The following is a 17,088-nucleotide window of genomic DNA, read 5'->3' as shown; positions in this document are numbered from 1 at the left end:
ATGTTCTTGCTGCCTTCTTCAAAACCTTGAAGGCAAAACAAACAAACAAAAACTCAAGGGAGTTTTTGAGAAGAAGGGAGTTGTTGAGAATAGGTATCCTAACATGCAAAATTTAGATTAAAAAAAAAAAAAGAAATAGCCAGTCATGTTGCACATTGAGAGATATATTAATTGGCTGCCAGTAAAACTCCAGAAAGAACTGATCTTGCAAGGCAGACAAGAAGTCTGATTGAATGGAGATTTCTTTTCTTTTCTTTTCTTTTCTTTTAAATAAGAGTTTTTATAGTAATTTGAGGGAAGCCATTTTGTCTTGACCATTTAGTTCATTTAATTAACTTGGACTTTGATATTTTATTTTATTTATTTTTTTTTTCCTTTTTTTTTTTTTTTTTTTTAATTTTTTTTTTTCAACGTTTATTTATTTTTGGGACAGAGAGAGACAGAGCATGAACGGGGGAGGGGCAGAGAGAGAAGGAGACACAGAATTGGAAACAGGCTCCAGGCTCTGAGCCATCAGCCCAGAGCCCGATGCGGGGCTCGAACTCACGGACCGCGAGATCGTGACCTGGCTGAAGTCGGACGCTTAACCGACTGCGCCACCCAGGCGCCCCTGGACTTTGATATTTTAAATTGTTATTAAGATTGAAAAAAATGCTGTGCTGACTGGCTTGGCCTGCCAATAGAATTACTCTATGCAGGCTTGTTTTACTAATTCTGGATGCATTTGGAGGTCGCTCTTAGATCTTAGAACATAGCTAAAAGTCAGTGTATGTAGCAATTAAAATTATGACATCAAATGAGCTGCAGACAGAGGTGGTTTTTATAATTTTATTACCCACTAATCAACATGATTAGCAAGTCCTATGTTTACCATCAAAGTGATATCTGAAGCCTTCCACGTTTCAAAAGCCCATGTCAAAGCAGGCCTTCACTGTCAGGGTACCAACACTTACAGCCACAGGTGCTAGCTGATGCTCCAAAGACTGAATCCGGTTGGCTGAAGCTTTTGTTTTGTTTTTAGCGTTGGTTAGCCCAGTATTCTTATTATTTAACACTTATATATTTTCAAACATTAAAATAATTCCTAAGAATGCAGATGGAAAATTTCTTCTATGTAATATTACATCTTGAACATTTTCCTAAGTAAATCAGTGGCTTGAAGTCCTGAGTGTATAATTAGGCTGCATATTAGATGACCTGCTGCAGTTTGCAAAATAAAGGACATTGCAATGTAAATGCTGCTGAGCCAGGACAGTATTGTCAGGACACCTGCACACACCCACTGTGGGCCTCTGGAGGATATACCAAAGAGAGGAAGTGAAGGGTTCATGACCTATGTATCTCCTTTACCCTACAACCTACAGAGCCTTCCAGGGAGGTCCACAGTTACTGCCTCAATGAAGGAAAACACGATGGGACTACATCAAAGGGATGTAGCTGCAGAAGAAGAAAAAATGGATGTAGGGACAGTGGATAAACAAGATAAAAAGGCTAAGTGGAAAACTGTAAAATAATTGTCTAAGACAATGGCTACATTTTCAGTCCAGATGATAGGTGCATTTTTGGAAAGGTGGCTTGGACAGACTCCCCAAGGGAGGAGGGTAACCATGGCCATAGCCCTTTGAGGTTCTGCCTATATTAACTACTCTGGAGACCTTAGGACCATCATGAAACTGGACACTAGGTGGAGCAATTTATCTCTTCTAGGACACAAGCAAAGCCAGAGGGTAGGGAGGTTAGGCAAGAGAGAAGTGGGGAAAAAAACAGGCAAGTGGCAGAAAGGAGAAGAAAAGAAACGGGAGAAGAAAGGGAACAGTCATAGAGAGTGGGGCTGAAGGAAAAGAATGTTAGAAATGAAAGGGAAAGTTAAGAGATGGACAAATAGACGAATATGAGAAAGTGGGGAAAGAAAGGGAAAAAAACCATGTTGCGAAAAGAATAAAAATCGTCACCATCAAATAATTATTAAAAATTGCTTACCCAGTCGCACAAGATACTGTATCGTCAGAAGAATCATGTTTTCCACACTCAGGAGCTGGCTGCCAGTCAACCCTAAATGTTCCAAATCTTTGTTTTCCAACTGTGGAATCTTGTAGCAATTCACCAGCAGAGGACTCACAACAATGTCACCAACATTTCCATAGAAATAGGGTAAAGTGCCATAGCCTGCCCCAATAGAAGCAGGTCAATAAAGTTCAACATTTCTTTTTGAGGTCCAACCAGGTATACTTGCTCAACTAGGATTAAAGATGCTTAACAAAGTTTCCTGCCCTCTTAGGTGACTACCAAACAAATCACTCAAATATCCTAGGGAATTCACTCAGATGCTTCTTATATTAAATCGGATGAACAGGAAGCAAAAGACTCAGATCATATTATCTCTGTTTCCCACAGAAAGGACATGTTAATATTATATCTGCCACAGAGAATTGATGAGAATTTGCAAAACATCTCTGTATCCTTTTGTAAAACTGCAATGATAAAATATTTCCCAATAAAATTCTTGATCAAGTTTCTTTCCACATAAGACGACAGAACACAAACTACAATAACATGTTTCATTTCCTGAGGTTTTCTTAAACATTTTAAAAAGCTAAACTCATTGATCCCAGCAATATTCTTCTAGTCACTGGTACTTGCAGGTTCCTACTCTTTGTGCTATCTTAGTTATTTTTATGCTCCCTTCTTAAATGTCCATAAACAGCCTCAAATTATCTTATAGGTAGATAGGACAAAAATATGTTGAAATGTACCCTATTTTGGTGGTGTGGTAAAGAGCGTAGTCCCTCTGTGAGACCTTCTAAAAGGCAGATACCAAATGGTCCCATGTTCCAAATATCTTTCCAAGGCTTAGCTGCATTATGCATGCCACTCAGGTGTTCAATAAGAACTTCCTGACCATATGGAATTTAAACAACTGGGGTTCTCCCAGTGCCTATAGGCCCAAGAGCAGTGGATAGGGCAGCCTGATAAAGGACAGGGCTTGAAGCAAAACCATCCATGTCAGTAGGCTCCAGTCAACCAAAAGAAGCAGATAACACCTCACATAGACATACCCTAAAGATCCAGTGGAGCTTATACACCCTATCTGTTCAGTTCCAAAGGTAAAGCAGGTAGTCTCCTTCTGATCTAGGATAGCACCCAAATGAGGTGACTCTTGATGTGAGTCTGAAAAGCACTAAGTTAGTCCTGGAATCTAGAGACCTCTAAATGTCTGCACCTCTACTTATAGACATCTTGGAAACACTCAGACTCTGTAAACATACTAATTCACAGATGCTTCTCCATGGTTCAGATATGCAACTCTGGGGCTTCTTTGTTCTCCTGAATGGGGCCTGTTAGCTGGTTCAGCTTGTTTTTTCATTTCTCTGTGGTTTGGCTCCCTTTTCCCCACCTTGTCCACTCTTGCCAACCCTTCAGGAACTAACTGAAACATCACCTCTGAGAAGTCTTTCAGACTCCCTCCAGGCAAAGTTAAGCTCTCTCTCCTCTGAGTTCTTGTAGTTCTTGGTTGTGAACCTGTACTAGCTCAAGTATCACAATGTTGTACTTATTTAAATGATAGACTCCCTACTAAACAGTATTCCCTGCAGGCAAATAGACTGCCTTATTTCCAACTTCTAGTCACATGTTTAATATAGCATGAGAGAGCTGGCCAATAAAAGCTGAAAGAATCAATAAATGGATAAATGACTACATGCATGAACAAATATAGATAAATATATGAAGAATGAAATGAAGAAACAGTACTAGATGCCAGCAGACACAGGCAATTTGGAATTCTTTCCCCTTACCTATCAGAATTACTGGTCTAACTCCTGAGTTAGTCAGCAGGTTTTCAGGAACAATTACAGTTTCCCCTGCAGGAATGGGTCGAGGTTGTAAAATTCCAGTTAATGGGGTCTGTGGAACTGGGGCAGATAAAAGGGACTCTGGAAAAAAAGTTGTTTGACAAGAAGGATTAGACATGAAAGCTAAGTGAAATACAACTGAAATCAAAAGTCTTAATACTTTTAATATAGAAGTTTTAGAAGTCTAATCATCCATTGTTCTTTAATTAAAGTAATTCATGGTTTATTATATAAAATTAGAAGTGACAAAAACAAAAGGAAAAAAAATCAACCATAAATCACATCATCTGGAGATAACTACTATTTAGCATATTCATAGTTTTTCCTAGTTGTTTTTCCACATGCAATCTTTTGGATTCTGTTTCACAGTTAACTCCCCCACCTCCACTCCAATTATCGTGGCTTATCTGTTCATTATAGAGAATTGGAAAATTCCAAAAACAGTGAAGAAGGTCAAACTCATCACTAATCAGTACTATCTAGAGTCAAACACAGTAACATATGGGCATAATTCTTTGTATATATAGAATCTCTATGTAGTCTTTAAAACTAAACAAATTTTTGAAGAATCCCATCCATGTCTTAGAATTGGCATGTTTACATTTGTCTGTGCTTAATACAGCAAGGTAGACTAGTGTTTGAACATTTAACAGTAGGTACATGGCTTGGTTATTATAAAGGAGAACAAGTTGGGTTTTTTTTGGGGGGGGGGAGGGGTGGTTTCTAGACCAGAAATAATAGGTGCAGGTCACATAAGGAACCAGAGCTCAGGAGAACATATCTAATAGCACAACCGGCAAAACAAGTCCATTTGAGACCTGTGCTGGTGGGTTACTAGCATCATGCCGCATGTAAAGAATGGCTTATTGATACTGTGGGCCAAAACAAAGCCAGATGCTAACTTAAGATCCATTGTGATGACACATGTACTTTTAGGGAAGACAGATGTGATGGGGACAAAATATCAGCTACTATTAATTTCCTTACATAATACAGGACATAATGATTAAGGAAATTTATCTCTAATGGTTCAGGGAGAGAATAGAAGACGCCTCTGCTAATTAAAAAAACAAACAAACAAAAAAACTTAAAACCCATCTTACCACTTCTTGAAAGAGGGCGAACTGTAGGAACAGGTACAACTAAACCAGGTTGGGGGACAGGTGACCCAGGATACCATCCCCGGTGTCGTTTCTTTGGTGGCCCAGAAATAAACATGGTAGCTGAAGGCAAAAAGAAAGATGAGCCTTGTCCTTACTAGTGGAAGAAATAAGAGAATTCAGAGTAACATGGGCCTTTGATTTGATTATACTCAGAAAGTCTAAGCCACTCTTCTAGAGGTAAAGATAAAATTAGAAAAAGTCACCCTAACAATACCACCTCACATTTGTATGCTGTTTTACAATTTACAGTTTTACCCAGATTATTTCATTTAATTCTGCCAACAACCCTGTGAAGTTGTAGGAAAAGTATATTTTTATACCAATTTTGTAGGTGGTTAAAGGAAGGCTCAGATTTGCCCAGAGTCACACTATAGAGAAGAACCTTGAACTCTGTATCTTGGTCAGCAAGGCTCATGGTTTTTCAAGACATTTCCTTTTACATCTGTTTCAACACTATTTTCTAGTGAGGCTCATCCTTGTAAATCACCAAGATATTTAATCACCATTGTTCACACCAATCATAAACCTTCAAAACTTTGGACGAGAAGCTAAGGAAAAACTGGGAGTGTACTGTCAGATAATTCATCACTCCAAACTCCATAGCACTTCTTCCATAATTTAGGTACATTCTTTCAAAACTCTAAGATGGGTATTGTACCTTGGTCTCCTGATGCATAGCTAGGTCTTGGTGATAATGAGTAATTTCCTGGGCGGGCTGGAGTAGAGCTGGAGGCACTGCTCTTCCCTCCATGGCTACTGTTTCCATTAGCAGCATCTGTACCACATGAGAGGAAGACTCAGAACAGAGGCTGAGCAGAACACTGCATTCTGTGACACTGAATTTTTCCACATGCAATCTTGATAAACCGCACACTGCAGGATTCAAAGACATCTCACGGACTGGACAGTACAGTTGTGTAAAACTGACTACAACCATAAGACTGGTACCTTCTTCAAAACGAAATGTCACCTAAAAATAATTTTCTGGGATCCTAAGAGATCTTTTACAATCATTTTCAGTGAAGCCTTTGGAGATGGTGGGTGGAAGAAAGAGAAAGTTGTTTTGTTTTGTTTTTATTTTATATCTTGGGAATTTTCAAACATATACAAAAGTGGAGAAAATAGTATAATAAATTACATACCTATCACCCAGCTTCAACAGTTATCAACACATAGCCAATCTTGCTTTATCTATATACCCTCTCCCTTCCCCCTCACCCAACATACACATATATTTGCTCTAGATTATTTTGAAGCAAACTTATTTATATCATTTCATCCATAAATGTTTCTAAATGAGTTTCTAAAAGAAAAGAACTCTTAAGAACATAACTGTAATAAGGGCACCTGGGTAGTTCAGTTGGTTAAGCGTCCAACTTGGGCTCAGGTCATAATCTCACAGTTCTCAAGTTCAAGCCCCATGTTGGGCTCTGTGCTGACAACTCAGAGCCTGAAGCCTGCTTCAGATTCTGTGTCTCCCTCTCTCTCTGCCTCTCCCCAACTCGTACTCTGTCTCTCCCTCTCTCACAAATAAATAAACATTAAAAAAATTTAAGAACATAACTGTAATGTCATTATTATACTTAAAATTATCCATGATTAATAATTTCTTAATATCAAATATCCCATTAATATTCAAATTTTCCCCCAGTTATCTCAGAAATAGTTTTTTTTTACAGTGGACTTCCTCAAAAAGGAAGGTTCAAAAAGGATCTACACATTGTTTAGTTTTTATGTCCCTTAAACCTCTTTTTTTAAGTTCACAATTATTTATTCATATAATAAAAATACAGTGTTCACATTTCATGGATTGTCTCACAAATTTTAAGAATAATTTGAAAAAAAAAAGAGTAATTTGTTTGAATCAGGGTAAGGTCATACACTGCAAGTAGACTTAAGATTATGTATTTTTTGCTGAGTTTCCCAGACTCTTTGGGGTGTCAGTTATATCCTTCCCCCCGCGCCCACCTCTCCTTAAACCTCCTTTAATCTATAGGATTCCCCTTCTTCTTTTTCTTTCTTCCAGTTAATTTGCTGAAAATCTGGCAGAATTTCTCATTTTCTGAATTTTGCTGATTGACTATCTATGGCATCATTTAATGTCCCCTCTTTCCTATATACTAATTGTTAGATACAGAGGTTGGCTCAGATTCAGGATTGAATTTTAGGGCAAGCATATCTCATAAATAGTGTTATATTCTTCCATCAGCAGGCATATAATAACTGGCTTTCTCTCTTCTTGTCATGTTAAGAAAGAGAAGGGGGTTCAAGAGCTGTTATCTTAATCCTCAAATTATAAAGCTGTCCATCAAGGGGTGCCTGGGTGGCTCAGTTGGTTAAACATCTGACTTTGGCTTAGCTCACAGCTTGTGGGTTCAGGTCCCGCATCGGGCTCTGCGCTGACAGCTCAGAGCCTGGAGCCTGCTTCAGGTCCTGAGTCTCCCTCTCTCTCTGCCCCTCCCCTGCTCGTGCTCTGTCTCTCTCTGTCTCTCAAAAATGAATAAACATTAAAAAAATTTTTTTAAGTTGTCCATCAGTCCATCTGATGGTTTTAGCAACTATGCTGGTTACTGCCAAGATCTATAATTTCACTAATTTTTAAAATATTGTAATAACTTGGATTCAGTTTGTTCAAGTCTATAATCTAACCAGAAGGTAGATTCTACAAGAACTGTTGGAACAGAATAAGAAACTTGTAAAGTTTCCAAGAATGATAAGCTCTCTTCTCATTCTTCCTCTGCCTCTCTGACCATTTATTTTCCTTAAACACTGGAATTTTCGAAAATATGATCCTTGTTAACAGCTTGCCTTCTCCTACCTTTCCCCTTAGCAGATACTATTTACCCTGGTGATTTTTTTTAGGTAGGCTCCAATATGGGGCTTGAACTCAGAACCTTGAGATCAAGACCCAAGTTGAGAACAAGAGTCAGACGCTTAACTGAATGAGCCACACAGGCAAGCCCCCCACCGGTGATTTTAACCTCATGTACAATAAATTAGATGACTGTTGAGCAGCTCCACTTGGATTATTCCACTTGGGCATTTCAAACTTAACATGTCCAAAGTTGAACTCACAGTCTCCTCCTGGAGAACCTGCTCCTTCTTCTGTATTTTCTGTCTTAAGTGATTGCATCACCATTAGCAGAAAGATGGATGCAGACCCAAGACCCCTTCTTACACTTCATGCTTACATTAATCAGACAAATTCTGCTGATTTTACTTCCTGAGTAGTTCTTCAATATGTCTCTTCCTCTACAATCTATTATCCAGGTCAAGGACCTCATTCACCTAGACTACTGAAATGACCTCCAACTAGTTTTCCTACCTTTTTTTTTTTTTTTCTGCCCAAGTGATCTAACTCAAGTTCAAATCAGACCAGATCAACTCCTGTGTTCCATAAGTTATAGAGTAAAATCCATTCTTCTTAGCTTGGCCTCTTGTGACCCTTTCCTTGCCCACTCTTGCTCCCCTCCTGCTACTCCCTGTGTTTTACGTTTTATGGTTCTAACAAGTCCAAACCAGTGGAAGTTCCTGCACACATCATGCTGCTTCTTTTCTTTCCTTTTCCTTTCAAGCTTTGATCTTGGATTTTCCCTGAATTTGAAGTATCTTTCCCCTACTCCTTTGTGCAGTGAATATCTCCTCATAGTTTAAGACCAAGCTCCTCCAAGAACTCATTCTTCATTACTCCCTAAAATGTTGGGCTAAAACTCTCCTTCCTTTGTGCTCCCCAGCATATTGCTGTATTTACTGTAGTACACTGAAAATAACTTCCTATAGGTCTATCCCCCCAACTAGGTTATTAGTTCATTAGAGGTCAGGGATTGAGAATTATTTATATTTGTATCCTCAGTTCCTCAAAATAGCAGGTACCCAAGAAATGTTTGCTGAACAAAACCAACCTGCTCTGTCTTCCCATGTGCCAAATGTCATTCCTTGACTCTTCTGGTTGGAGCACAGAGAACACAAAGCTTTGTATAATAATACAATATTAGAGACAGCCCCACTTCTGTCTTCAGCTGGAAGGAAAAGAGCTTCTGTTTTCTTGTAGCAAATTGTCAACTGGATTTCACATAAATCTTTTATAGACTATGTATTTACCAAAGAAATATAAATGAGGAAAACATCACCTGCAGCAAAAGTCTTCCCTACAACCTGCAAAGATAAAGCCAGTGGCTTCACAACATTCTTATTCCGGGTCAGGTCCTGAGCTCCACTTAAATTGATTGCAGAATTAGCTGGACTGAGAATCGGTGAATCTTGAAAATGAAACAGGTTGTTCAAATTAGAAACTATTTTACATGCAGGAAGAAAGTTAATTCATCAAGAAAGAAATGAGAGAAAGCAGATTGTAAAATACCAGTTTTATCTTTGACCTATTTTAAGAAAGTCATTTTCTCTGTATTTAGGTTTCACTTTCTTTGTATGTATTTAACAAACACTATAAGTTACTATGTGCTGGGTACTAGTATATGTACTTTAAATATATCAATTCACTGAGTTCCTATAAAAACTCAATGAGATAGGTAGTATTACTTTAAGGAGTAGTAGTCATTTAACTTGGTCAAAGTCACATGACGTGGCATCAAGGATATCATTATGTGCCATATTAAAACTATCTCGGGGTGCCTGGGTGGCTCAGTCGGCTTATGTCTGACTCTTGACTTCAGTTCAGGTCATGATCTCACAGTTCGTGAGAACGAGCCCCGAGGCAGGCTCAGTGCTGATAGTGTAGAACCTGGTTGGGATTCTCTCTCTCTCTCTCTCTCTCTCTCTCTCTCTCTCTCTCTCTCCCCTTCTCTCTCTCCTACAATAAATAAATAAATAAATAAATAAACATTAAAAAAAATCTTCACAGTTCCCCTTAAAGTTGTATTTTAATTAAATATATTTAATTCTATTCAGATGAGTTTGTTATTTAAAAGTTGTTCTGCAAACTAAGTCATTGCAATGTAGGAAGAAGTACTTTCGCTGAAGGAGTTTGCTTTAACTTTTGGAATAAACTTGAATTAATTTACCTATATAATGCTAGGTACATCCAAAAGGTGGTTCCCATTTGGATTCAGAAAATAATGCAGCTCAGAAAAAACACATGCCATTTCAGAAACAGGCCATGGGGGATATAAAGACCAAAGCCAAATAGAGTTTTCCAAAATAAGTATAGACCCCCAATCAGTGACTCTACTCTACCAGAAAGCTTAATCAATTAGTACCAGCAAGGGTCAAAGGGATTGTGAAAATTAGAAAAGAAAAAAAATGTTCTAAAGAACAGGATATTGATGGTACTACATTAGGAATTATCTAAAAGATAGCATTTGTATACAATGTGATTACTGATACATCTAATCAGTGTTCCTCATAAGAACTCAAAAAATTGAGTTTTGAATGGCTCAAAAAACTCAAAAACTAAAAAAAGTAAAAAAAAAAATTGAGTTTTCTACTGGCTTAAAAGAGTTAATGTGCCTCTCTGGGGGCCAGACTTACCACCCAGGAGCAATTTTAAGGTCTATAGGAAGAATAGAGGCCAGCAACTGCATATACATTACAACACTGCAGAAAACTGAAGACAGTTTTTTATGTCTTATAGGATAGGAATCCTAGGGGAGTTTGATGTGCTATTATATAGGTTAGTCATTATGTTTTGGGCCACAATTGTATTGTTTGGAACAAGGCTAGTAACTTACTATAGTGGTTTATACCTATAATTTTAGCATATTTCTAATAGTCCAGGTAAACATATAGGTGAAAAGTAGTTGATCAATTATGAAGGGTTGTGATTTACCTTACTTTTTCAAATCACTGAATGCAAATTAGCACAGACCAATATTTTTAAAATAATGAAAAGGAAAAAAATTAATGTACAAAAATCAGTCTTCATATATATAAACAACAATAAATAGATAAATGCCTAGGAATAAGCTTAATAAGAAATGTACAAAACTATATGGAGAAAACTTTCCGAAACTTCTTAATATAATGTCCGGGATTTGTTTCATCTACTTGCTTATTTATTTATTTATTTATTATCAAACCTGCTTTATTGCATGTTTTAGCACAATTGTTCCAAGCAAAAACCATCATTTTATGTTAACCATATTGCATTCATTTGCACACCTAAAGTGTCATTTCTCCAGTTATTTTACCAGAGCCACGTTTACAATTATCTGTAAGGTCAAATCTATTTTTGTAATACATTTTAATTTATTTCTTATTATATATATGTGTGTGTGTGTGTGTGTGTGTGTGTGTATATATATATATATAATTTATTGTCAAATTGGTTTCCATACAACACCCAGTGCTCATCCCAACAGGTGCCCTCCTCAATGCCCATCACCCACTTTCCTCTCTCCCCCACCCCTCATCAACCCTCAGTTTGTTTTCAGTATTCAAGAGTCTCTTATAGTTTGCCTCCTTCCCTCTCTGTAACTTTTTTTTCCCCCTTCCCCTCCCCACTGGTCCTCTATTAAGTTTCTCAGGATCCACATAAGAGTGAAAACATATGGTATCTCTCCTTTGCCACCTGATTTATTTCACTTAGCATAATACTCTCCAGTTCCATTCACATTGCTACAAATGGCCAGATTTCATTCTTTCTCATCGCCAAGTAGTATTCCACTGTATATATATAAACTATATCTTTTTTATCTGTTAGTCAGTTGATGGACATTTAGTCTCTTTCCATAATTTGGCTATTGTTGAAAGTGTTGCTATAAACATGGGGGTATAAGTGCCCTTATGCATCAGCACTCCTGTATCCCTTGGGTAAATTCCTAGCAGTGCTATTGCTGGGTCATAGGGTAGATCTATTTTTAATTTTTTGAGGAACCTCCACACTGTTTTCCAGAGCGGCTACACCACTTTGCATTCCCACCAACAGTGCAACAAGGTTCCCGTTTCTCCACATCCTTGCCAGCATCTATAGTCTCCTGATTTGTTCATTTTAGCCACTCTGACCAGTGTGAGGTGGTATCTCGGTGTGGTTTTGATTTGTATTTCCATGATGAGGCGTGACATTGAGCATCTTTTCACGTGCCTGTTGGCCATCTGGGTGTCTTCTTTAGAGAAACGTCTATTCATGTCTTCTGCCCATTTCTTCATGGGATTATTTGTTTCTCGTGTGTGGAGTTTGGTGAGTTCTTTGTAGATTTTGGATACTAGCCCTTTATCCAATGTCATTTGCAAATATCTCTTCCCATTCCGTCGGTTGCCTTTTAGTTTTGTTGATTGTTTCCTTTGCAGTGCAGAAGCTTTTTATCTTGATGAGATCCCAGTAGTTCATTTTTGCTTTTAATTCCCTTGCCTTTGGAGATGTGTCAAGTAAGAAATTGCTGCTGCTGAGGTCAGAGAGGTCTTTTCCTGCTTTCTCCTCTAGGGTTTTGATGGTTTCTTGCCTCACATTCAGGTCCTTTATCCATTTTGAGTTTGTTTTTGTGAATGGTGTAAGAAAGTGGTCTAGTTTCATTCTTCTGCATGTTGCTGTCCAGTTCTCCCAGCACCATTTGTTAAAGAGACTGTCTTTTTTCCATTGGATATTCTTTCCTGCTTTATCAAAGATTAGTTGGCCCTACATTTGTGGGTCTAATTCTGGAGTCTCTATTCTATACCATTGGTCTATGTGTCTGTTTTTGTGCCAATACCATACTGTCTTGATGATTACAACTTTGTAGTAGAGGCTAAAGTCTGGGATTGTGATGCCTCCCGCTTTGGTTTTCTTCTTCAATATTACTTTGGCTATTCGGGGTCTTTTGTGGTTCCATACAAATTTTAGGATTGCTTGTTCTAGCTTCAAGAAGAATGCTGGTGCAATTTTGACTGGGATTGCATTGAATGTGTAGATTACTTAGGGTAGTATTGACATTTTAACAATATTTATTCTTCCAATCCATGAGCACGGAATGTTTTTCCATTTCTTTGTATCTTCTTCAATTTCCTTCACAAGCTTTCTATAGTCAGGATTTGTTTTAAAATACTGATGGAAGAGGGGCACCTGGGTGGCTCAGTCAGGTAAGCGTCCAACTTCAGCTCAGGTCATGATCTCATGGTTCATGGGTTTAAGCCTCACATCAGGCTCTGTGCTGACTGCTTGGAGCCTGGAGCTTGCTTCAGATTCTGTCTGCCTTCAGATTCTGCCTCTCTCTCTGCCCTTCCCCCACTTACCCTCTGTCTCTCTCTCTCAAAAATAAATAAACATTAAAAAAAATTTTAAAGTAAAATATTGAGGGAAGGAAGGGGAAAGGAAATAAGACTAAATAATATTGGCCATGTGCTCATAATTTTGCAGTCAAATGCTCTGCCACTCATGTGATCATAATTTTAAAGCTTGGTCTATGGTTTTGGTTCATAATATTAGTCTATTTTTTTTTAAGTTTTATTTAAATTCCAGTTAGTTACAGACAGTGTAATATTAGTTTCAGGTGTACAATATAGTGATTCAACACTTCCATACAACCCCCAGTACTCATCAAAACATATGCACTCATTAATTCCCATCACCTATTTAACCCATTCCCCCACCCACCCACTTCTGGCAACCATTAGTTTGTTCTCTAGAGTTTAGAGTCTGTTTCTTGGTTTGCCTCTCTCTCTCTCTCTCTTTTTTCCCCTTTACTTGTTTGCTTTGTTTCTTAAATTCCACATGAGTGAAATCATATGGTATTTGTTTTTCTCTGACTTACTTCATTAGGCATAATACTGGCCAGCTCCATCAATATTATTGCAAAGGGCAAAATTTCATTTTTTTAATCATTGAGTAATATTCTATGACATATATATCATAGAAAAAAGATATGAAAGATATATATGATATATATATCATATATATCATATATATATATATATATACATATCACATCATATCTTTTTTATTCATTCATCAGTTGATGGACACTTGGGCTGTTTCCATAATTTGGCTTTGGAGATGATGCTGCTGTAAACACTGGGGTGCATGTATCTCTTTGTATTAGTATTTTTGTATTCTTTGGGTAAATACCTAGTAGTGTAATTACTGGATTTTAGCGTTGTTCAATTTCTAACTTTTTGAGGAACCTCCATACTGTTTTCCACAGTGGCTGCACCAGTTTGCATTCCCACCAACAGTGGATGTGGGGTTCTCCTTTTTCACATCCTCACCAACACCTGTTGTTTCTTGTGTTGTTGATTTTACCCATTCTGACAGGTGTGAGGTGATATCTCATTGTAGTTTTGATTTGCATTTCCCTCATAATACATGATGATGAGCATCTTTTCATGTGTCTGTTGGCCACCTGTATATCTTCTTTGGAAAAATGTCTATTCATGTCTTCTGCCCATTTTTCAACTGGATTATTCATTTTTTAGATGTTTAATTTTATAAATTCTTTATATATTTTGGATACTGACCCTTTATCAGATATGTCCTTTGCAAATATCTTCTCCTATTCCACAGGCTGCCTTTTAGTTTTGTTGATTGCTAGTCTATTTTTATATGTATTTTAACTTTTCATATTAAAGATTTCTAAAAATTAAAAAATATTTACTTCTGAATATCATGAAAATAGACTTGAACAAATGTCAAGATATACCAAGTTTCTGAGCAGGAATATTCAATGTCAAAAAGATTAAGTCATGGGGCAGCTGGGTGGCTCGGTTGGTTAAGCATCTGACTCCTGATTTTGGCTCAGGTCATGCTCTCATGGTCTATGAGATCAAGCCTTGCATTGGGCCCAGTGCTGACAGCATGGAGCTGCTTGGGATTCTCTCTCTCCTTCTCTCTCTGCCCCTCTCCCACTCATGCATGCTCTCTCTTTCTCTTTCAAAATAAATAAACTTTAAAAAAGATGAAATCAAGCTAGGTTAATTTATGAATTTAATGTGATCCTAGAAATACCAATGGGTTTAGATATTATTAGAATAACTACTAGAATTCTTAGAATGTTTATAAAGTAGGTAAATTGATGTAATGTTGATAAGGAAAAAAAGAAACACACAAGGATAGCTGGAAACATTCTGAAAAATAAGAGAAATGAGGGGAGCCTAATATGATGACATAATAAGGCTTATAAAACCTCAGTCAATAAATACTGTAGTCTTGGTGCATTAGTAGACAAATAGAATAATATAACAAAAAAAGGCAGTAAGAAATAGATGCAAATACACAAGAGAATTTATATAAGATAAAAGTAGCTCAAAGCCACAATGAAGATGAACCCATTCAATAAACTGTATTGAGGCCATTGGATATACAAGAAAAAAGTTAAGATGGACCCACATCTTAAGACTAAGCACCAAACAAAGTCAAATGGACAATAGATATAAATTCAAAAACTGAAGATATAGAAATAATAAGACACAACGTGGAAGAGTTATCACCTTAAAATGGAAAAGGGCAAACTATTGTTCAAAACACAGAACCCATTAGAAAAAGGTTTATATAGGGGCGCCTGGGTGGCTCAGTCGGTTAAGGAGCCGACTTCGGCTCAGGTCACGATCTTGTGGTCCATGAGTTCGAGCCCCGCGTCGGGCTCTGTGCTGACCACTCAGAGCCTGGAGCCTGTTTCAGATTCTGTGTCTCCCTCTCTCTCTGACCCTCCCCCGTTCATGCTCTGTCTCTCTCTGTCTCAAAAATAAATAAACGTTAAAAAAATTTTTTTTAAATAAAAAAAAAGAAAAAGGTTTATATATATAATTCAGCTACATAAAAATTAAAAAAAATATGTATGACAAAACATACTATATCCATGCAAACAATAGCTAGAGAGGACTGGAGTAGCCTTACTAGTATCAGAAAAAAATAGACTTTAAGACAAGAATTGTTATTAGAGAAAAAAAAGGATATTTTACATTGATAAAAGGATTAATTAACTAGGAAGACATAAAAATTAAAAACATACATGCACCTAAAAAGAGCCCCAAATTCGTGAAGCAAAGACTGACAGAATTGAAGGGAGAAATAAGCAATTCAATAGTAATCGATTGAGACTATAATATGCCACTTTCAATAATGAATAGAAAAAGTAGGGAGGTGATCAACAAGGAAACAGAATACTTGAACACTATAAATCAACTAGACCTAACTGAAAGCAATAAAACATTCTCCCACCAAAAGCAGAATACATATTCTTCTCAAGTGCACAGGGAAAATTCTCGAGTATAGACAATATGTTAGATGATACAATAAGCCTCAATAAACTTAAAGGAAATTACATCCTACAAACTACATTCTCTGACCTCGATGGCCTCAAATGAGCAATCAATTACAGAAGGAAATTTGAAAATTCACAAATATGTGGCAATTAAACAAGGCAATCCTAAATAACCAATAAGTCAAAGAAGAAATCACAAGGGAAACTAGATATCACTTTAAGATAAATTAAAATGAGAGGTGCCTGGGTGGCTCAGTTGGTTAAGTGTCCGACTTCAGCTCAGATTATGATCTCACGGTTCATGAGTTTGAGCCCCGCCTGAGGCTCTGAACTGACAGCATGGAGCTTGCTTGGGATTCTCTCTCTCTTCTTCTCTCTCTACCCCTCGCCAACTCTCTCTCTCTCTGTCACTCAAGATAAATAAATGAACTTAAAAAAAAAAAAAGATTGGCATGCTGGTGTGGTTCAGTCAGTTAAGCATCTGACTTTGGCTCAGGTCATGATCTCGTGGTTCATGAGATGGAGCCCAGCATCAGGCTCTACACTGGCAGAGCAGAGCCTGCTTGGGATTCTCTTTCTGCCCTCCCCCACTTGTGTGCGTTCTCTCTCTCTCTCAAAATAAATAAATAAACATTTTTTAAAAAGATAAATGAAAATGAAAACACAACATATGGAAACTTATGAGATGCCATTAAAGAAGTGCTCACAGGGAAATTTATCGCTGAGTGCCTATATCAAAACAGAAGAAAGCTCTCAAATAACTAACCTCTATCTTAAAAAACTAGAAAAGGAAGAGCAAACTAAACTCAAAGTAAGCAGAAGAAAGGAAATAATAAAGACTACAGCAGAAATGAGTGAAGTAGGGAACAGAGAAACAAGAGCAAAAATTAACAAAACCAAGTTTGTTTTTTGAGTAGACAAAATTGACAAACTTTTAGCTAGATTGCCCAA

The 17,088-nt window shown here is 37.4% G+C and overlaps 1 protein-coding gene across 8 annotated transcripts in view; it reads right to left on the bottom strand.

The window, feature by feature from the left end:
- GREB1L (GREB1 like retinoic acid receptor coactivator) overlaps positions 1 to 17,088 on the bottom strand; it is a 283,759-nt gene that overhangs the window by 83,560 nt on the left and 183,111 nt on the right. For 5 of the 8 annotated variants that reach the window (XM_045458577.1, XM_045458582.1, XM_045458578.1 and 2 more), the window contains 5 exons: positions 9,145 to 9,273; positions 5,673 to 5,789; positions 4,955 to 5,074; positions 3,795 to 3,932; positions 1,981 to 2,166 (listed from right to left, as the gene is read on the bottom strand). In XM_045458577.1, coding sequence (XP_045314533.1) covers positions 1,981 to 2,166; positions 3,795 to 3,932; positions 4,955 to 5,074; positions 5,673 to 5,789; positions 9,145 to 9,273 — 690 coding nt within the window. Of the gene's footprint in view, positions 1 to 1,980; positions 2,167 to 3,794; positions 3,933 to 4,954; positions 5,075 to 5,672; positions 5,790 to 8,916; positions 9,103 to 9,144; positions 9,274 to 17,088 lie in introns of those variants that run through there. The other 3 variants (XM_045458583.1, XM_045458584.1, XM_045458585.1) reach the window with 2 other exon arrangements.

The sequence above is a fragment of the Leopardus geoffroyi genome, chromosome D3 (genome assembly GCF_018350155.1).
Source record: "Leopardus geoffroyi isolate Oge1 chromosome D3, O.geoffroyi_Oge1_pat1.0, whole genome shotgun sequence".
Classification (NCBI taxonomy): Eukaryota; Metazoa; Chordata; class Mammalia; order Carnivora; family Felidae; genus Leopardus; species Leopardus geoffroyi.
This window is presented reverse-complemented; position numbering and strand designations above follow the sequence as displayed.